Below are 23016 nucleotides of genomic sequence, written 5' to 3'. Positions count from 1 at the left end.
GGGAGATTGGCTGCTGGCGTTTTACTGGTTCTGTCATCTAAACCTAGACAATACTATGTTACTAGTCAATCTGTGCTAGTGCTACCTCGCTGCTCTTTTTAGTGCACTAGATTGGTCAAATCTAGGAGGTGTCTATCTATTGAAGCTGGGAATTGCACCTCCCAGCTGCATTGTAGACATACCCATAGATACTTTAAGAAGAGAATAAAGTTTAAGGTCCATGTCATTTTTAAGGTCCAATCTTCTGTAACTCATTCATAGCTTAATTATGGAAAGAAGATTCAGGTTTGGGTGGGTTGGTGGGGGTGTGTGTGTATAAATTTTTTTTTTGTGTGTATCGGCGCTAAAAATAGTTACAATTTCTGTTTGTACTTTTAAGTGCGTTGCCTTCTTTTCTGGAGCTCCAGCTTTGGCACTATATCTGGGAAGTTGTAGGTACTTTTGTTGGCAAGTAATGGGTGTGAAATGTCATGTAGTGTCCTTACTTTACAAGTGCAAAGAAAAGAGCTTTTGGACAATAGTTATTTCCAAGCTAGATAACAAAGGAGGAGTGGTAAGTGGATATGTCCGTGCCTCTTAATCAGACATGATTCAGATGTGGCACAAAGGCCTAAAAACGGGATACAAGAACAGTATTGGAGGAAGTTTAAAGATTGGATTTTTTTTCACTATCTTAATTTCTATCAATAACTAGTGAAAACACCAGACTGATGTGGGATGGATGTATATTTGAGTCTCAGAGTAGGTGTTCTGTTTAACAAAACACAGCTGAACTAGGGTAGAATCATTTAGTTTTAATAGATGTTTCTGCTGGAGTGTTGCTTTGCATGAAAACATAACCGTATGATCCCTTAATATATAGTTGCGTGATCTCCAGCTACTAAAACATAATGGACATTCTGGAGATATAACTGCAAATTTCAAGGCAATGGCTTCTAGATCTTTAAGGGCTCACTAATATCTGAATTCTATTGTTGTGCTTTCCAGACTACAACTTCACTTTGAAGTTGCAACCACATAATGGGATGGGTCTAATAAGTATCTTCTATGTGAATGAACACAGAATAACTGAGTAAATAGTATTCATGTAATGCTACATGTGGGAAAACTAGAAGGTGACTATTCTAGTTGTCAGAATTGGCAGTACCTCTAGCTTTTAAAACCTCACATCTTATTTTTCCTCTTTCAGGAAAGAAATGCTGAAAACGCTATTGAAGCTCTTAAAGAATATGAACCTGAAATGGGCAAAGTATATCGACAAGACAGAAAAAGTGTACAAAGGATTAAAGCAAGAGACATTGTCCCTGGTGATATTGTGGAAGTAGCTGGTGAGATACCTTTTATTAATAATACAGGTTGCATATGTCTAAAGGGCCTTGGTTAATTTTAAGAGTTTGAGGCCCTGGGCGGTATTTTAAAAAAAGTACGCATAATACAAGGTAGGCACCTTATTTATGCATTGTTGAAAATTCGACTTCCTCCATTCATCTGTAATTATCTTACATTAAATGAGTACTTCTATCTTTTGAATTGTCTTAGGTTACTATTACCTTTTAATTGGTAGACATAGTAGCAAGGACATCTTTCTTTTGCTTTTTAACCGGTTTACAGGTTTTCAGTGTGTGTGTTTTTGGGGTTGATGGTTTTGTTTTTTGTTTTTTCCCCTTCTCCCCATTGTTGTGTGAAAAACATAGAAACAAAAAGGAAAAATAATAATGTGCACAGTAAACTTAAGAAAATCAAACTTTTCTCTAATCTTCCCAATGTCACCATTTTAAATGTTATCTGTAATAGTTGGTAATTTTCAATTTTTTTTAATTGAGCGTCCTTTTTTAGTGATTAAAAAATACCTGTAATAAAGCAGGATGGCTTCTATTGAAACACTGGTATTAACTTCCACTCTTGCATCACTTCCTAAAAAATACAAGTAACATTCTCTTATACTTTGGAGAGAGTGCCATCTTGCGAGTGAAAATACATTGTGTTAACTCCTAACTGGACTATCAATGGTTTCTTTTCTTTTTTTTTTCCTCTTTGTTTTAAGGATTTTGCTACTTAATTTCTGTGCAAAGTCTATGGATGGATCTTGTTGAGAATACATCTCAAATAGTTGTATTCACCTTTTTGTAGACCTTACTGGCAGTCAGATGGTTAGCGTTTTAAGATAATAGATTGATGTACAGCTTAAATTTCTTTTGATCTTTCTTCTCACTTTGGATTTAGTTATTAGAGTAGCCATCCAGAGGGGAGGTAATGATGTACCCTTAAAGTTGATACTCCTACTATTTTTAATATGCAGGGAAAGTATGCTGTCAAAGTGAAGTTAGTATTGGCTCTTGGTCCATCTTTTTGTCACTCAGAAACTTTAAAATTCCCTAACTTTGTCCTGAGCTTATCTTGTACATGGTAGCATGCAGTTATAGTGACCTTAGTTAACAGTAATTGATGTTTCTGGGGTATGCCGGAATCCCCAGTCTTTAAGTGCTGTCTTTCTTTCTGGGACCCTATCCCGGTCGATGATTGACATTCTCAGTGCCTCTATTTCGGAGATATCCATATACCAGCCAAGTATAAGATCTTCTCCTTCAAGAGCAGATCTCATAAAAACAGTACCCCATCTGCCTTCATGTCTTGGTCACTGAAATCTTGAGAGATACAGACATTTCTTACATTTTGTGGTAGGCAGAGACCATTACCAGTGTTGCGTCCTACCCTCAGCCTCTCCGCCATGCCAAAGGTCTTATCAAAATCTCTCAGCTGTCACAGCCCATTTTCACCAGATGCGAGTACAGTTTTTCCCTGACAATTGGGTCCTGAAAGTTTAGATTTTATCAGGGTCACTGAGGACTCCACCACCACCACCAGAGCATGCTTGTCCCAGGACAGATTTGCCACCATGTCCAACCTCATCTCAACAATACAGCAGAGCCCACAAACCAGAACAAGGGCACACGTGCAACTTCTGGGCCATATGACAGCTTCTGTGTTTGTGACACCCTTAGCAGCACTACACTCTGGGTGTCTTCAGGCCTGACTGAGAACTTTCTACCCCTCCAACAGACAAGGCCTATCCAAGGAGTTTTCGTACTTCTGAGGGTCATTGGTTCTCTAAACTGGTAGAAGGAGCCACAAAAGGTGTGCGTGAGTTCCGTTCTTAGAGTCTCCTCCCACAAGGGTACTTGTTACAGACACCTCCCTGATATGCCAGGACACACACTTCCAATACCTTTCAATTCAGGGCAAATAGATCCCTCAGGATGTAATCTTCCATACTGGTGTATTGTAATGAACCACTTGTCAGCACTTCCGACCCATCATAAGGGACCACCCAATCAGAATACTGCTGGACAACAGAGCAGCAACATATGATATGAGTCTTCATGGAGGAGCAAGATCCTGGTCCTTTTGCACTGAATCCATAAAACTATGGAAGTAGTGCATATCACACTGCATCTACCAGGACTATAGAACACAGTGGCAGACTTCCTTGGCAGGCTTTTCAGCATCAACCATGAGTGTGAGCTGGATAATGAGGTATTCCAAGAGTTGACTCACCTGGGGTCATATACAGATGGATCTCTTTGTGACATCATCCAATGTGGAGTACAGAGGCTTCTGCTCAAGAGGAGGGCATGATCACAACTTGATGAGAGATGCTCTGGTCATTCCTTGGCCTTGCCTATTGCTGTACTCTTTATTCCCCCCCCCGCCCCCCAACTCCCTTCCTGCTCAAGATTCTGAAGAAATTGAAACACCATCCTGACCATGACAGGTATGGTTCCCAGGGCAGGTTCGCATGTCTCTGTGACCCCACTCTCCATCTTCTCCTGACAGCAAATCTCCTCAGGAGTCAGGATCCATCACCATCCAAACTTCAGTGCTTCACCTCAAGGTCTAGCTGCTATAGGGCTCCTTGGTATAGAGGAAAAGTGCTCCCAAGAGGTACAGACAGTATTGCTTCATAGAAGAAAACCCTTGACAAGGAAAACTTACCTGCATAAATGGAGACACTTCCAGACTTAGTACAGTCCCACAATCTGTGCCTCCTCTAGTGTAATGCACATTCTCAATTACCTGTTCAATTTAAAAAAAACATGATTATTGCTGAGTTTCACCTAGCTACCATCACAGCTTTTCACTCCCCCATGAGAGGTTTTCAGTCTTCATCACTACCCCCCAACCACTATGAGGATTGTCAAAGGCTTGTTCAACCTCTTCCCACATGTTAACAAACTAGTTCTGCCATGGGACCTAAACTTAGTCCTCAGTGTGCCAAGGAAATCCCCCATTCGAACCAATGAGGCACTGTTGCCTCCTTCATATGTCCCCTAAGACCTCATTCCTCATAACCATCAACTCTGCCAAGAGGGTTGGGGAGCTTGGAGTCTTTAGGGCTTCACCCAGGCTTTTCATCTCATTTGCAAAATGTGTGAAAGGACAGACTATCTCAACCAAAAGACTGTCCGTATGCACCTTGTACAGTAACTGGCGTCCTTTGAGATGTGTTTCCCTATGGGTGCCCCACTTCCCGCCTTCCTTTCTGCCTTAGAATCTTTCACTGAACTTTTGTGGTTGAGAAAATTGGACTGGTGGCAGGTCTTCCCATTCTCTGTACACCCTCATATCCCAGACATCCTTGTGCTCAGGTGCAGGGACGGGCCCCCCAGACACTACTGAGGATATCTCCAATCTGGAATACACAGGTGCATACACTCCATGATGTGGAGTAACTATAGGGACATTTGGCCAAAAGCAGGTACAGACATCAAGTGCTGATTATATTAACTGCTTTAATAGACCATGAAGCAGCATACTGTCTCTGGATTTCAGTTAGTGTCACACTTCTCTTATTTCACTTTCTGTACTTCTGGTGTCAGACAGTCACACTCAGATTTAGACAGAGGCTTTTTTGCTGTTAACCTCTCTCCCAAACTAATTGGGAATGAAAAGTTCATGAAATTGAACATCTCAAAATTAATGGGTATGGTGCACAAGTGGCAATATGATGTGCTGCAAACTGATTTCCATTTCATTGACAGTATCAGAACATGAAGGGATATTGATTTGTTCTTTGACACAGCTGTCCTGATATTTTTATTTTATTTATTTATTTATTTATTTTAAACTTTCATTGGGAAAAGTGGTTCGTATAACTGATTGTTCGTAAGATGGGTATTTGTAAAATCAAGGTTCTGCTGTATTTACTTGTTTCAACAGCAAAAAAGTCACCGAGGGGGTGCCGTTATTGACTTTGGGGCTAGAAGCTTCCTGCAGCAATTTTGGACCTGACTTGAAGTGCCAGAAATAGAATAGTAATCTCTGAAAGCAATTTGCTTTGTCAGGGGGACACATTACTTTGGTATTATACTGTAAAGAATTATTAATAGAATTGCAAATGGATAATCAGCCTGCGGGTATGTATTGTAGTTTGGAGCATCCAGCCCTAAGGAAATACGGACTGATTTTACTGTACTGCCAATTCACTGGAGTGCAGGTGAAACTGAATTGCTTGTTTTCAACTGAGCAACTTTTGTAAAATGGAAAAGCCAGAGAGATCATGTTACTTGACTCTCTTTTTTCCCCTCTGTGAGGGGGGACTCTCTGAAACTACACATGGAACACCTGCAGAGCCAGCAGGCTTTCCACAGCACTACAAGATCTCCTTTCTGTGCCTCATTGACACTGGTGGGGGATTTCTCTTAATAGAAGGCAATAGGGGGAAAAATTAACTTTTCCAAATATGCCAACTGCTTGAGGATTCTTAAGGCAATACTGCTCAAGGCCATAAATATGTTCTAGTATGAAAGTATCTATTGGTGGTTAAAGTGATACACTGAAGTGCAACTTGAATTAAAAACAAAATATCTTCCTGGCTCCTTAAATATTAATTGTGCAATAGTTTTATTGTAAATCTAGTCTAACTCATAGACTCTAGGACTGGAAGGGACCTTGAGAGGTCATCGAGTCCAGTCTCCTGCCCTCATGGCAGGACCAAATACTGTCTAGACCATCCCTAATAGACATTTATCTAACCTATTCTTAAATATCTCCAGAGATGGAGATTCCACAACTTCCCTAGGCAATCTATTCCAGTGCTTAACTACCCTGACAGTTAGGAACTCTTTCCTAATGTCCAACCTAAATCTCCCTTGCTGCAGTTTAAGCCCATTGCTTCTTGTTCTATCATTGGAGGCTAAGGTGAACAAGTTTTCTCCCTCCTCCTGATGACACCCTTTTAGATACCTGAAAACTGATTCATCTGACATTTGCAGGAAGGTTCACATCAATTACAGGAAACCGAGACAGACATCATTACAGGACATCAGTGTTATGGGAATGTTTTGAATTATTAGACATAAAAAAAGCAAATAGTTTTGTACTTGTCCACTTTTCTCATGACATGTTGAGGTTTGTTGAAGATATATTTAAGCAAAGGCATGCCTCATCCAACCCTGTCTTCCCTGAGCACTTTGAACTGGAAGTGAAAGTAGTTTTGCTAAACTCGATGTTGCTTGTTTCCTTGGCAATGATTGATGCACTCATACTCTGTTTGTTACAAAATCTGTCTGGAGATCTGAGACTGGGCTGTAAGTGAAGCGCTTATTCAAGCCAAAATGTTGGAAATAATGGGAGTATGACAACTAGAGTTTCTTGAATCTTTTCTTTAGCGGAGGACAGACTAGAGCTTTAAAGACCTTGCTTTCAAAAGGCATGATGTGCAAACATGTACTTGCAAGCCTAATTCATGGACACAGTTACCACAAATGTGCAAATTGAGTATTGTGGGCACAACCAGCTATGCATTTAGGGTCAGCTTTTCTAAAAGTCTGTCTACTCGGTGACTCTGCTCTCGATAGGAATTGCTGAGAGCTGGGCTTCCTTGAAAATCCAGCCCCAATTATGGAGGCTAAGCCTTCTGAAAATCTGGCCCTAATTGGCTAAATTTGTAATTGCAGGTGCAAACTAAGTGCTCAAGTACAACTTGCAATTGCAGTTGTGTACCTGAACTGTTAAACTTCTAGAGATCTATTTTTGCAGCATACATGTTAATCAGAAAGTATGGTCACTAAATTATTTGAAGCTTTTGCATGTGTTCATGATACAAGATTACTGTGATGAATGTTTGGGTAGGTGGTTGTCTTTTATATGGGAGGATTTAATGGTGTGGTGCAGGGTTTTTTTGGTTGGTTTGTTTGTTTTTGTGTATGCCCTACAGTAAACTTTAATCACTCTACCCAATCAAGAATAGCAGATTGGATACTGAGTAACTTCTTAAAGCACTGATTTAAAGTGCTAGTTAACTTAAGTCCTTTTTTGTTCCTTTTAATAGCTTTATTCCAACCTCCAATACCTAAATAAACATAATTTACTCCAGAAGCACGTTTTTTTCTTTTTTCCCTCCTAACAATAAAAGCAAGGGGCATGATATAATTCGGAGTTTAGGAGTAGGATCATCTTTTTAAGAATTACAGTAGATATTCAATTCAATTGGTGTGTGTCACTTATGAGCATAATTGCACTAAATAGGTATAATTCGACACCTATTTTGCATTGTTTGTAGTTGGACATAATTGATATTTGGCTTTTATACATTGAAGATCATTAAAAAGGAACTTAAAGAAGTGATCTGGGAGAGCCAGGTAACTGCAAATGTCAACAAATGTGACGCCTTACTGCAATTACTGAATAGCATGCATGTACAGGTACCAGATGGAATACTGTTTTTCATGTCCCCTTACTGTAGGAAATTCATGTTAAGCTTCTCGGTGGTTGTTTACAGAACAGTACATTTAAACATTAGCAAATGTTTTAAAATTTAGTCACTTGTTGCATGATCATATTGTTTAAATCTGATTTGCAGAACAATCCTCTTTATAGATTGTGACTTAAGTACTCTGACCTCTCAATGGGTCATATTTTAAACTACATGAACATTAGGCATTAGATGGTACAAACTGTCTTTCTTGGGTAATACTGCTTTAAGCTGCTTTTCTTGGTTATTAGCAAAAATTATTTAGTACACTTTTTGAATTCAGGTGACTACAGTAGTTACAATGAACATCCCAGATCTCTCCCCTTAGGGCAAAAGCTTTTTACAAAAAGCTGTAAGAATATTATAAATTCTTCAGCATAATATGAGTTCAGATATGGAAGCTATATATTCTGTACTTTTTCAAATGGAAGAAACAATGCATTAATTGTTTCAAAAAAGGGAAAGCTCCTGGGTGGGTAGAGAAGAGCAATAGTATGTTCCATAGTTAGTGTCAAGACTTGGAGGTGAGAGAAACTGTCTGCATGCCTCTGTCTCAAGTGTAAGAGTATTTGGATGGCCTTTGACATGGTGTTTGCAAAAAGATGACCATGTAGGGAAGTGACAGAGCACTTCATACTGGGATACATATCTGGGCATGGAATTCTAGGCAGAGTGCCAATGACATTTGTATGTCCAGGCAAGTGTGTCTCACCATTGAGTGGCGTAAATAACCAGGTGGTAGGTTTCTCTGATATGTCAGTGGCCTCTAAATTAGAGATACTTTCTACAGACCTTTAGTGTAGAATAATAATATAGTTGGCACTGCATGGTAGTGACTAGCCCTACAATATCTTTTTGTCAAGAGGAGTCCTGACTCTAAACAGTCACTTTATACGTGCGCCTGATTTAGACCGAAATCTTGTCAGGAAGCTGTAAATTAAAATAACATTTTTTTAAAAAAGGCTAAATACTTGCGTTTACTTTATAAAAACAATTTGAAAAGAATTTTGTAGTACTGAGGTGTTTAAATGAATGGTTCTCCAGTGAAGTTTGTTGTGGGCTAGAAGGTTACCCTAAAGACAATGAAAGATTACATTACCACTCTTGAATTAGACACACCTAGAAATAGATGGTTGAGAAGCCAATCACTGGGGAGGATGGAGAGGTCACTTACCTATTCTTGTAACTTTTTTTCCATATTAGTGGATTTCTGGAGTCACCTGGGTATCAGTTTACAGTAGCTGAAATACATATTTGGTTTCTGATGAGAGGGAGGGGGCTGAGAGATTAGTTTAATATCCTTTCAGATTGAAATAAACTGAGCTGAAGAAAAGGAAGGTAGCTGATTAAGTAAACTTAGGCCTGGTCTACACTACGCGTTTATACCGAATTTAGCAGAGTTAAACTGATTTAACCCTGCACTCGTCCACACAGCGAAGCCCTTTATATCGATATAAAGGGCTCTGAAAACCGATTTCTGTTCTCCTCCCCGACGAGGGGAGTAGCGCTGAAATCGGTATTGCCATGTCAGATTAGGGTTAGTGTGGCCACAATTCGATGGTATTGGCCTCCGGGCGGTATCCCACAGTGCACCATTGTGACCACTCTGGAAAGCCATCTGAACTCAGATGTGCTGGCCAGGTAGACAGACAGGAAAAGCCCCGCGAACTTTTGAATTTCATTTTCTGTTTGGCCAGCGTGGAGAGCTCATCAGCACAGGTAACAATGCAGTCTCCTGAGAATCGAAAAAGAGCTCCAGCATGGACCGCATGGGAGGTACTGGGTCTGATCGCTGTATGGGAAGAGGATTCCGTGCTAACAGAACTCCGTTCCAAAAGACGAAATGAAAAAACATTTGAAAAAATTTCCAAGGCCATGATGCAGAGAGGCCACACCAGGGACTCAGTACAGTGCCGTGTGAAAGTTAAGGAGCTCAGACAAGCCTACCAGAAAACCAAAGAAGCAAACGGAAGGTCTGGGGCAGGGCTGCAAACATGCTGCTTCTATGCTGAGCTGCATGCAGTTCTGGGGGGTCCGCCACCAGTACCCCATCCCTGTCCATGGATTCCGAGGTGGGGGTGGTAATCTCAGCCATGGCTGAGGATTCTGCGGACGGGGAAGATGAGGAGGACGAGCTTGCAGAGAGCACACAGCACTCTGTTCTCCGCAACTGCCAGGAGCTTTTTCTCACCCTGATGGAATTACCCTCCCAACCCTCCATCCCACACAATGAAGCCATGGAAGGGACCTCTGGTGAGTGTACCTTTGTAAATATAAAACATGGTTTAAAAGCAAGCGTTTTTTAATGATTAATTTGCCCTGAGGACTTGGGATGCATTCACAGCCAGTACAGTTATTGGAAAAGTCTGTTTAACGTGTCTGGGGATGGAACGGAAATCCTCCAGGGACCTCTCCATGAAGCTCTCCTGGAGGTACTCCAAAAGCCTTTGCAGAAGGTTTCTGGGCAGGGCATCCTTATTCCGTCCTCCATGGTAGGACACTTGGCCACGCCATGCATGTAGCAAGTAATCTGGTATCATTGCATGACAAAGCCTAGCTGTGTATGGTCCCGGTGTTTGCTGGCATTCAAGCAACATCCATTCTTTATCTCGCTGCGTTATCCTCAGGAGAGTGATATCATTCATGGTAACCTGGTTGAAATTCAGGAATTTAATTAAGGGGACAGATATGGCCATTCCTACTGGGCTGTTTGCCTGTTGCTTAAAAGAAATGAAAGAGCTCATCTGAATGAGTGGAAGGACATGGTATCAAATTACAGGAAAGATGCCAGTGAACGCGAGGACAGGAGGGACGCTCGAGATGAGAGGTGGCGGCCGGAAGATCAAAGGAGGCATGACGCAACGCTGGGGCTGCTGCGTGATCAAACTGACATGCCCCGGCGTCTGGTGGAGCTTCAGGAACAGCAGCAGGATCACAGAGTGCCGCTGCAGCCCCTGTGTAACCACCTTCACCCCTTACCATGTTCCATATCCTCCTCACCCAGATGTGTAAGATCACATGGGGGGAGGCTCCGTGCACCCGCCCACTCCACCCCCGTGGACAGCCCAACCAAAAGGCTGTCATTATTTTGAAATTTTTCTTGTGGCCTTTTCCTTCCCTCCTATCCTCCTCCCAAACCACACCCAGGCTACCATGTCAGTTCTTTCCCTCTTTTTATAATGAATTAATGAAGAATACATTATTTTTAAATGGTAGTGACTTTATTTCCTTAAGCAAGCTGTAATCGAAGGGGGAGGGTGGGTTGCTTACAGGGAATAAGTCAAATTAAGGGTGGGGGGGCCTCATCAAGGGGAAACAAACACAGCAGTCACCCCGTACCCTGGCCTGTGATGAAACTCGTTTTCAAAGCTTCTCTGATGCACACCACTTCCTAGTGTGCTCTTCTAATCGCCCTGATGTCTGGCTGCGCGTAATCAGCGGCCAGGTGATTTGCCTCAGCCTCCCACCCCGCCATAAAGGTCTCCCCCTTACTCTCACAGAAATTGTGGAGCACACAGCAAGCAGCAGTAACAAAGGGGACATTGGTTTGGCTGAGGTCTGAGCAAGTGAGTAATGTGCGCCAGCACGCCTTTAAACGGCCAAATGCACATTCTGCACTTGCTTAGCCTGTAGTTGAACAACTCCTGACTACTGTCCAGGCTGCCTGTGTATGGCTTCATGAGCCATGGCATCAAGGGGTAGGCTGGGTCCCCCAGGATAACTACAGGCATTTCAACATCCAACTGTTATTTTCTGGTCTGGGAAGTAATTCCCTTGCTGCAGCCGTTTAAACAGAGTAGTGTTCCTGAAGATGTGAGTGTCATGAACCCTTCCCGGCCATCCCACGTGGATGTTGGTGAAACGTCCCTTGTGATCCACCAGTGCTTGCAGCACTGTTGAAAAGTACCCCTTGCAGTTTATGTACTGGGTGCTCTGGTGCCAAGATAGGGATATGGGTTCCATCTATCGCCCCACCACAGATAGGGAATCCCATTGCAGCAAAGCCATCCACTATGACCTGCACACTTCCCAGAGTCACTACCTTTCGTCGCAGCAGCTTAATGATTGCTTTGGCTACTTGCATCACAGCAGCCCCCACAGTAGATTTTTCCCACTCCAAATTGATTCCTTTCTGACCGGTAGCTGTCTGGCGTTGCAAGCTTCCAGGGGGCTATTGCCACTCGCTTCTCAACTGTGAGGGCTGCTCTCATCTTGGTATTCTGGCGTTTCAGGGCAGGGGAAAGCAAGTCAGAGTTCCATGAAAGTGCCCTTATGCATGCGAAAGTTTCGCAGCCACTGGCAATCGTCCCAAACCTGCAAAACTATGCAGTCCCACCAGTCTGTGCTTGTTTCCCGGGCCGAAAATCAGCGTTCAATGGCTAGAACCTGCCCCATTACCATCAGGATCTCTGAAGCGCAGGGGCCCACTGTTTGAGAGAATTCTGTGTCCGTGTCCTCAACACTCTTGTCGCCATGCTGCCATAGCCTCCGCCTCGTCGCCTGGTTTTGCAGGTCCTGGTTCATCATAGACTGCACGATAATGCGCAAGGTGTTTATAATGTCCATGATTGCTGTCTTGACCTGGGCAGGGTCCATGCTTGCTGTGCTATGGCGTTTGCACAGTTCACCCAGGGAAAAAGGCGCGAAATGGTTGTCTGCCACTTTCACGGAGGGAGGGGTGAGGCTGTACCCAGAACCACCTGCGACAGTGTTTTTTGCCCCATCAGGCACTGGGATCTCAACCCAGAATTCCAAGGGGCGGGGGAGACTGCGGGAACTATGGGATAGCTACCCACAGTGCAACGCTCTGGAAATCGACACTAGCCTCGGTACATGGACACACACCGCCGAATTAATGTGATTAGTGTGGCCGCATGCAGTCAACTTTATACGATCTGTTTTTAAAAACCCGGTTTCTGTAAAATCGGAATAATCCCGTAGTGTAGACATACCCTTAGAGGCCAATTGAAGATGCTCTTGGCAGGTGAAACAGTGGAGACCACGACCCATATGTTGATATACTTGAAGCCTCTACAAACATTGCTTTTTTTGTTTAAAGCAGTATCTGTTGCATGAAAACTACATCTTTCAGAAAGGGTTCAGCAGAGTTAGTGGGAAAACAGGCATAATTTTGTGAGACATGGACATATTTATGTGAGAGCCTTTTAAAAGCTCATTAAAAACAATAAAACTTTATCTTGCTCTATTATCTCAGATATCTGGAGGACTGAGTTAATGGGTTTTGGACATATGCCTTAAGGTTTATTCACTGACTTCTGGTAGGCACAATTTTCAGTACTCCAGTGTTGGAAACAAACTTGGTGTAGCTTAGTAACCTAAAGTTGATGACTAGAACAAATATCCAGATGTTATCCTCAAATGGCTTCTCAACTTTACTGCTCTGCTATAGAACTTGTCAGTTTTAAGACAGTCAAGCTTCCTGGAAATTGCATCCTTCTTGCTGGGTAATTGCTGTGCATTTTAATAGACTAGTTTTTTTGTTTTTGTTTTTTATTCAAAATATTAAACTTAATTTGGTTTCACTATGCCAAGTGATCATTCCAATGTTTAACAGGTGCATTTTTGATCCAATTACTTCAATTGCTAGAGTTTGGGGTCCATCTGAGCAGAATCCTCATACAGGCTGCTCCATGGCTGCAAGAGCACAGTAGTCCATCCACGTCTTTTCAGTATGACCAGTGGACATTCCACAGTGTTGCAAATTCACTCCCCCCACCCTGTACCCCTGCATTCTCCCATGCATGGAGTCCCTGTGTGAACTCCTGGGATTTCCTCTTCTTCCCTTACTTCTTGCTTAACAGACCCCTCTGTGTTTGCTGTTGGGGATGAACAGGTTTTAGCCCTCAAAACTTACAGCAGAATCAATGAAATGGTTGATGTTCTTATTCAGCTCTTTTAATCCTTTATCAAAATTAAGTGGACTATACAGAGAATACTACTGTGATGAGTTGCATTTCTGTGCAGCAAACATACCTTATCTATCCATTCCAGCATATTAAACCAGTTTTAATATTTAAATGAATGAAATTAAGAAATGCCTGTAAACTTGAATTGTATAAAAGTCCATAAAGTGTGTTGTAAAAATGCCTGCTGTAACGAGGTCTCCTAAAAGCAGTCTCTAAACAGCTTTCCAGGTGCATTCAGCTGTAGTAATATGAAATGAATCCACCAATCGTTGTACAGTTGAGGGCATTTGGGAAAAGATCTGCAGTTCACCTTTTAACATTAGGAGTGCAAATCATTTAGGCTTTTGTGGCAGAGCAGTTTGTTACAGCACTGTTTTTTTAATCCATTTATCTTATTTCTGTAGAGCACCGATCTTAAGTCAAATACTTATTCCCAGAAGCTGAATTTCTGTAAAATTGACAGATGTTCAGTGGATAATACCTATAGTTGTCTTCACACCCTTCCAACAGAGCATTTGTGTCAAAGACAAAATGTTCTAATATTTATGGGGCTGTTTTGATACATGGGGTTTGAACTTAACCTCCTTGTACACTCCCACTGAAATCAGTTGAATTGTATGAGGTTGAAGCCATACAGAAAGATTAGTGTCACTTCCAGCACACATTATTTAAGAATTTATAAAGGGAAAATTGAATTTAAATGCTTTTTCTAGGTCTCGCTGCATTTCCCTTGTGAGTTACTGAACTGTTAAGCAGAGCTAGAAAGAATGAGGCTGACTGGTGAGATTCAGAACTTATCGGCTCTCTTATACTCTGAATAGAATTGATGCTTCAACAGGGCACAAACAATACTAAACAAAATTCATGAAAAATCAAGGTAACTGTTAATACCATAATACCCTGGCACATTTTATTAGGGTGAAAAAAACTTGCTGTTCAAAATTTGAGTACGCTGATAAAATATCAGTTTACCTTTCATTGTCTGAACACGTATAGTACTTTGCTAAAAGATATCAGAGGGGTAGCCGTGTTAGTCTGGATCTGTAAAAGCAGCAAAGAATCCTGTGGCACCTTATAGACTAACAGACGTTTTGGAGCATGAGCTTTCATGGGTGAATACCCACTTCCTCAGATGCATGTAATGGAAATTCCACCACGATTTCAACAGCTTCCACCCCACCATCAGCCTCAGCCTGGACCAATCTACACGGGAGGTCCACTTTCTTGACACCACGGTGCAAATAAGTGATGGTCACATTAACACCACCCTATATCGAAAACCTACCGACCGCTATGCTTACCTTCATGCCTCCAGCTTCCATCCCGGGCACATCACACGATCCATTGTCTACAGCCAAGCACTGAGGTACAACCGTATCTGCTCTAACCCCTCAGACAGAGACCAACACCTACAAAATCTCCACCAAGCATTCTCAAAACTACAATACCCGCACGAGGAAATAAGGAAACAGATCAACAGAGCCAGACGTGTACCCAGAAGCCTCCTACTGCAAGACAAACCCAAGAAAGAAACCAACAGGACTCCACTGGCCATCTCATACAGCCCCCAGCTAAAACCCCTCCAACGCATCATCAAGGATCTACAACCCATCCTGGACAATGATCCCACACTTTCACAGGCCTTGGGTGGCAGGCCAGTCCTTGCCCACAGACAACCTGCCAACCTGAAACATATTCTCACCAGTAACTGCACACCGCACCATAATAACTCTAGCTCAGGAACCAATCCATGCAACAAACCTCGATGCCAACTCTGCCCACATATCTACACCAGCGACACCATCACAGGACCTAACCAGATCAGCCACACCATCACTGGTTCATTCACCTGCACATCCACCAATGTAATATATGCCAGCAATGCCCCTCTGCTATGTACATTGGCCAAACTGGACAGTCTCTACGGAAAAGGATAAATGGACACAAATCAGACATTAGGAATGGCAATATACAAAAACCTGTAGGAGAGCACTTCAACCTCCCTGGCCACACTATAGCAGACCTTAAGGTGGCCATCCTGCAGCAAAAAAACTTCAGGACCAGACTTCAAAGAGAAACTACTGAGCTTCAGTTCATCTGCAGATTTGACACCATCAGCTCAGGATTGAACAAAGACTGTGAATGGCTTGCCAATTACAGAACCAGTTTCTCCTCTCTTGGTTTTCACACCTCAACTGCTAGAACAGGGCCTCATCCTCCCTGATTGAACTGACCTCCTTATCTCTAGCTTGCTTGCTAGCATATATATATACCTGCCCCTGGAAATTTCCACTACATGCATCTGAGGAAGTGGGTATTCACCCACGAAAGCTCATGCTCCAAAACGTCTGTTAGTCTATAAGGTGCCACAGGATTCTTTGCTGCTTTTGCTAATAGATGTGACTACTGTTTGAAGTTGCTTCAGTGCTGAGTTGTGCCAGTGTCATCCATGTATCTGGGCTGGCATAAGGTGAATCTGAATTGTTCTCCCCTTCCTTATTCTGTACTTCCGAGAAAGTTAAGTGGTGACTTGATTACCTATAACTACCTACATAGGTAACAGAAATTTGATAATGGAAGGCTCTTCAGTTTAGCAGACAAAGGTATAACAAGATCCAATAGCTGGAAATTGAATCTAGATCATTTGGACCGGAAATAAGAGCAAATTTTTCACTGAAATAGTAAGTAACTATTGGAACAAATTACCAGTGGTGAAGAGAGGAGGTTCTCCTTCACTGGAAAATTGAACTAGAGTATATCATTTAGAAAAACATCCAGTCTCGATTTACAAACAGGAATTAATTCAGAGAGGTCCTCTGGACGGTATACAGGAGGTCAGACTAGATGATCACAGTGGTCCCTTCTGGTCTGCTGCTCCTGAACAAACGAGCTGCTCTTCTGTCACTAGATTATATTGGTGATTTGCTTTTGGGGTTCCGGGTAATTTTATGTGGGTTCTACCTTCTCCCCTTCCCAAAAATCCCATCCCTTTTATATTAAAACACATACAGTACTCAGATAGGATAATCAAACTTCTGTATGCATTGTGTAAGTGTAATTGTAGTATAATACAGGTACAAAGCCAGTACAGATGGTAGATGAGAATTTTTTGTATATTATCCTGCCTGTATTATTAAACCTAAATGTAATCAGCACCTACTGCTATATCTCTCAAACATACTATGTTTTATTTTTCTGCGTGGGTAGTAATTGCAGGCAATATTAGCATATTTAGAATTGGAGGGACTGTCATTGTTCATTATTATAATCTCCCTCTTTTCCTAAAAGACCAAGTTTTTGGTGGCCTTATTACTTGATCATAAATAGTCCAGATTAAATCTTGATATTCCCTCTGCTCAGACCTTCCATATTCATACATGACTTTTCTTTTTTAGGAATGAGGGGAAGAAATAAGTTCAGTCTCTTGTGAAAGGCTATTGTACAGTAGTGGGCAAACTTATGTGTTCCTGTTTTGACAGTTTCTGCAGTTTAACAGCATTCACTATTCTGTGTATAGGAAATATTTTGCAAACAGCTAGAATATACACACATGAGAAACTAAAGCTTTTCTCTGTAGCGTGTAGACATAGAATTGCTTTTTATATAGTAAAGACCACAGGTTTTTTTTTAACTTTTAAAAGCTTAAAGATCTCTACATACATTCTGTGATTATTAGTTTTAGATGAAAACCCATAAAAGGGAACAAATCTGTTTTTTTTTAATTGATACCATGGACACTTAAAACAGTCAGAATTAATGTGGGCCTAGAATTGTTAACACTGAGTAGTAATAAAGAAATATTTATGATGGTACTTGGCATATTTGAGCTTCTCTGCAGAGACGGAAATTACTAAACTATTTACACTTAGCATTGTAAATAAGATGTATTCTTTTCAAAAGGCTTCTTTTACTTCATAATGAAATCTGTTGCAGCAACTTCACAGATTCAGTATGCTATTTTGTCATTAGTGCACTCAGACTAACTGGCCACTCAACTTCTGAGGATTTGTGGGATTTTTTTTTTTTTAATATTTTCTGAAATACCTAGGCATGCCAACCTTGACTCTTCTTGGCAAGCTTTCAATTCAGGGATAAGAGACATCTGGTTAATTGAACACATTAACAGCTCTGACTATGTATCTTAAAATTCCCTAATGTGTTTGAAGATTGTCTAAATACATAAAACAAAACTGCTTTCTTGGGGGCCATTATGCTTTGTAATGATGAAATGGCAGTTCCTAAGGTGTTTTGAACGTCCAATCCCTTTTCACTGTAAACCAACACTAAAAATAGAATGTCTGTCTGTTTAAAATATGCAGGATTTGGGAGATAATCATGGCTCCCCTACAGTCTAGTGAAAGTTTTTATTAGGTTGACTCCAACTCAGTGTGCACCCCCAAAAGTGTAATGTGGGTCTAGAATTCAAACTATTGTTCAAATCGTGTTAATATTCCCTTTTAGGCCCCATCTATATTGAACTTTAAACCTGTTCAGACTAACTGTTAAATACATGGTTTGCTAGGTGATATTCTAGCCTAGAATACTTGTAATCTCTGGTTTGAATAGACTGGAATTGGATTTTTTTTATCCAAAGCATTGCATTAACAAAAATAACTTTTTCTGGGTAGAACATGAAAGTCTGGTGATAGTGGGAACCCTCTACTTATGATGGGATACATAGCTCTTTGGTGCTGGTTTTACTGTAATCCAAATTCATAGTGACCTACTGATGTTACAGCTGGTGACCTGGACTATGTCTAATTGATTGGTGGTTTTAGCCCAGTTCCCAGAGGAGCCTTCACATTGACTGTGAACAAATATGCCAGTTCTGAATGTTTGTGGAAACGGGAAGAAACCCTCTCTTCCCGCAGGGTGGCTCTTCAGGTTGAGGTACATTGGCAGGGAAGTCCATACACTCAATTGTGTTGTGCGTAGAGACATTCACTCTCTAAGATGGCCAACCTGGCATCTTTAAATTGTTAGTTGCATACATCTTTTAATTTTGTCTTTAAACAACACCCAAGACCTTTGGGGTTAAGGCTGAAAAACTTTGTCTGGGGGTGTATCACAGTAAAATTCTACATCCTGTTTTGAAAATTCCTCTTAATGTAATAATGCTGCACTCTTCAACCAATATGGACCAGATTGAAATTAATGGAATGTCTCTCATTGACTTAAATGATATGGGATTGCAGCCTGTATCCTTGGTCATCCCCAAAGTACCTAGATATTGCAATTGATTGTAGTTACTGTTTATAGATTCAATATTTTTACTTCTGTCTCATAGAAAGTCCCTTCTCTATGATCTCAAAATCAGAGCTCCCAAGCCTGCAAATGTTTAATTTGAAACATGGGAGTATTCCCATTGACTATAATGCTTAAAGTTGCATTTGTGTAAATCTTTGCAGTACTAGGCACAAAGTTAATCAGACTGTACACAGACAAAGCAAAGGGAGGGATGAGGATGAGATGCAAAACAAACTAGGTAACCTGAAAACCAATTTTGAACTTGGGAATAAAATACAGCAAAAGCAAAATAGCCATCTATTAGAGATAAATAGTCTAGAGATAAGTCAATTGTTACCAATAATTTTCTCCCAATCTTACCTTAATGAGCTGAAATAGTCAGTAATTTCAAGTACTTAAAAGTTAGAACCAGATTCTGATTAAAGCTCCAGGATTTACATATCTGATGAATCAATATTTTTAGTTGCAATATGAATTTGAAATTAAAGTTGGCCCAAAAGTATTTTGTATTTAAATCTGAATGTCCTGATTTGTCCACTTCAGTTCAAAATACACACACACACACACACACACACACACACACACACACACACACACACACACACACACACAGATTAGAGCATTACTTAAGCCTCTTATTATTTTAGCTAATGATATGGTTTTAAAAACAGGTTTCTTTATTGCACATCAGGATTTATATTAAAACTTTGCTGAAAAAATTCTATTTTTGGTGGCACAAAGAGTAATAGATTTCTGAGCAAAATCCTGCTTTCTTTACTTATAGAACCCATTTTGAAGTCAATGGGACTGCTTATATGAGCCAGGGAAGCAGGATTTGGACCAATGTCATCTCACTTTGTGGCAATTCTGTAGCAGCCAAAAACTGTTCCAAATACTTTAGTGTTCAGGTTCTTTTTGGTTTGCTTCAACCCTAGTTTGTGGCCTAGGGATATATCTTGGTCCTTCTGAAATACTTGTATTGTTTCTGTGGATGATTTGAAACCAGCTGAAATATTAAACTTGGTTTCTTTCCAGTGTTGAATGATATAGAGGAAGGAAGCTGCCAATGACTTTGAGACATTGTGTATACTAGACTTCTTTGCCCAAAAAATTCTTCTGAGTACTGCCAGAGTTTCAGTTGCACTGGTGGTAGTGTAGTCAGTACTCCCAATGGCTACCAATGTCTTAACTATCATGTTGACTTGAACAGCTCAGAGGCAATGCCTAAAAAGCTTAATTTTATCATAAAAAGGTTTTGCATTAGTGTCCTTATGTAAACTGGTTTGAACCTTCATTGTGGCCTTCACTGAAAGAGAGTGAGAATGGTTGAGTGAGAAATGCAGTCTTGTAACTTGTTTGGGGCTGTCCATCGGACTAATTTTATGTAAACTGCATTACATATTTAGAGATGTAACGGTGATCTTAAAATTCAAGAAGCTTTGAATCAGTTCTGCTTGTAATCTAAACTTCCTATGTTACTGGCCATACAGGTGGATTTGAATAGATGGAGGAATAGACACTGGATTAGGAATTGAAGTCCTGAGTTTTAATGCTGGCTCTGCCACGACTGGGCTACACTGTAGAGCAAGTGACTGTCTTTCTGCCTTCATTTTCCTGTCTGTAAAACGACAGTAATACTTACCTATCCCATGTGGATGTGTGCAGATTCCAAGTTCTACACCATCAGTCAAAGAGCTATGTCAATTCTATGTAATTTTTAAAATAAATCTCTTTTAGCTCACTTGCAGAATAAAAAAGTTTGTGCTCTAAAGGAAGACAAAGAATTGTGGCTATAGAGGAGGAAACAGAACTCTTCTAAATCTATGTACTGTATTGTGGCACTAGTACAACCTCAGTGTTTGTGCACATGGTGTCTGTCATAATTCATTTGGACAGGCTGGCAAACTATAGAACAATGAAATGTTAACTTGGTCACAATACCTTTTTGCCTAAAACAATTGTTAGTGACTAAAAGTAAATATTTATTTCATGGATTAGCAGGTCATTGTATATCATTAATCCAGCAGACTAAAGCTCCGTCCTGACCACTTTGCTGAACAGTTAATAGAACTTCAAAAGCAGTAGATAAAGACACTTCTTTAAGTATATTTTCCTTAATGTTCTTTTCAATTAACAGAAAATGAGCTGTCTTGTGTTTTTTGTTTTTGTTTGTTTTTTTTTTTTAAGTGCTGCTTTAGGTGATCACAGAAAGTCACTGTATACATGTAAAGTTCTGGGTAAAGAGATCCAGTCTTCTGATATAGCCTTCTCAAATGTATTGGTACATTTGAGATACTAGTAGATGCTCAGCTGTTGAAAGTACAGCAACAGTGTACGCATACAGATTGACAAGACCCGTACCACTTTGTACTGAGGTATTAGCCTTCTGTTCCTGTGGAATTGTGATAGCTGAAAACCAGCTGCTATCATATGTCTACATATAAACCTCATCACAACATCCGGGGAGCATATTCAAATAGTTCTCCCATTTTTGGCCTCGGTTATTGTTTGTCTATGCTATTTTCTCTCACTGCTCAAGGGCACTGTAGCTTAGATTAGTTTTCACATGCAATAATGGTACAAAATGGAAAATGAATTTAGCTATTTATTGGCCTTTTTCATATACACAGATGTGATGGACTTTTTGTAAATTAGTGTAGTTCTTCTATGTGTGTCACCTGAAGGGAGAATTTTCCAATTAGCATTATTTTTTTTTCCTTGTGAGAAATCATGGAGAGTATGGCACAGAATTCTTTTCTTTTTTTTTAAATTGGCTTTTTACAGTTAAAAATAGTGTTCATTTAATGCTTCTCAGATCCCACCTCTCTTTCCCCATGGCCTTTCTGCTTATTAACTGGTATACACTGAGTAAGGTTGTAACATTCTTGCTGGTTTATTTACACTGTTACTCTCTTTATGTGCACTATTGCTTCTAGTTGCATAAGCAGTTCCTGCAGGAATTGCTGCTTGCTTTTTTTACTGCAGGGACATACTAGAGAGGGACTGTTTGTAATGATTCCATCCACTGACAGATCAGTTCTAACTTTCTAGTGATCGGAGCATTCAGATCCTTTGTTTCCTTCAGAACTTGTACGCTTTATTTCACAATAAATGAAACTAGAGACTTTCCACATTAAGAATAGAAAAGGACTTTGTACAGGGATTATTCTTACCAATTAGAAATGGATAAATGCAGCATATAAAGAGATGTACAGAAATGTGAGTCAGATTAACAAGTTTCAGCGGGTTTATTTGCCTCCACAAACCAATTTATTGGGCTGATTCACAAAATGGTGGTGGTAACAGAGCAGCAGTTCATTTTGCTGTGACTTGAAAACCAGGCATAGCAGAATGAGAGGGAGTAGACAGGGGAATGAATCTGGGATTAAAAAACCCAATGAAGATGCTGGAGGGGGGAAAAAAAGAAAACAAGATGCTGAAGAATAGCCAGCTACATAACTCTGGGCTCATGGTTATTACTCTCTGGCATCTTCAGGATCATCTTCTTTATTTACTTTCCTATCTTCGGCTACATTTTTGGAAAACTGTTCCTGGCATTGGATGGAAAGGATTTTCTCAAATGTTTGCATTAATATCTAGTGGGTAGAATATATAAAGTCAATCCCAGGACAGAAAATGTCTAATGTGAATGTCATCACAATTCACAAATGGGGATTCAGAACTTGGTATCTTAATGGTTAGCTGATCATACTGTTATGAGGCTATGGAAAAAATAAGCCAATATACTAGTCAAATCTAAAATTGACCTCTGCGCTATATGGCACTGTTTAGAATATAGCATTAGAACTTTGCAATGGCTAGCATGTTCCTAGGAGTGCATTACATTCACGATTGGTCTCTAACAAATGGGTACTGCAGCCATTGTATTAAAAGAAAATATTTTCTTAACTTCGAAAATTCTCTGTATTTTTCCCATCTTTGGATAGCTGAGGACTAACTTTAGCTATTTCTTTTGTGCCAAATATGATATTTTGTGAGCAAAGAATTTCTGGAGGGGAAATTCAAAGCCAGTAGCCAATATTGGTGCCTGAAAACCACAGTAGTTTGTGGGTTTTTTGATGCATGGAA

General features: G+C 40.6%; 1 protein-coding gene and 1 long non-coding RNA gene across 8 annotated transcripts in view; one reads left to right on the top strand and one right to left on the bottom strand.

Moving 5' to 3' along the window:
- Window positions 1–23016, bottom strand: part of LOC127034759 (uncharacterized) — a 70548-nt gene that overhangs the window by 3663 nt on the left and 43869 nt on the right. For 2 of the 5 annotated variants that reach the window (XR_007769488.1, XR_007769492.1), the window contains exons 4-5: window positions 3556–4074; window positions 1851–1914 (exon numbers count right to left, since the gene is read on the bottom strand). This is a non-coding gene — a long non-coding RNA (uncharacterized LOC127034759). The remainder of the gene's footprint in view (window positions 1–1850; window positions 1915–3555; window positions 4075–23016) is intronic. The other 3 variants (XR_007769490.1, XR_007769489.1, XR_007769491.1) reach the window with 3 other exon arrangements.
- The window catches only part of ATP2A2 (ATPase sarcoplasmic/endoplasmic reticulum Ca2+ transporting 2), a 75604-nt gene that overhangs the window by 17905 nt on the left and 34683 nt on the right, over window positions 1–23016 (top strand). For all 3 annotated transcript variants that reach the window (XR_007769476.1, XM_050923913.1, XM_050923912.1), the window contains exon 5: window positions 1190–1328. Coding sequence is in view for 2 of the 3 variants with exons in the window: in XM_050923913.1 (XP_050779870.1) it covers window positions 1190–1328 (139 nt within the window). In the remaining variant the exon portion in view is untranslated. The remainder of the gene's footprint in view (window positions 1–1189; window positions 1329–23016) is intronic.

Source organism: Gopherus flavomarginatus, chromosome 15 (assembly GCF_025201925.1).
Source record: "Gopherus flavomarginatus isolate rGopFla2 chromosome 15, rGopFla2.mat.asm, whole genome shotgun sequence".
Lineage (NCBI taxonomy): Eukaryota > Metazoa > Chordata > Testudines > Testudinidae > Gopherus > Gopherus flavomarginatus.
This window is presented reverse-complemented; position numbering and strand designations above follow the sequence as displayed.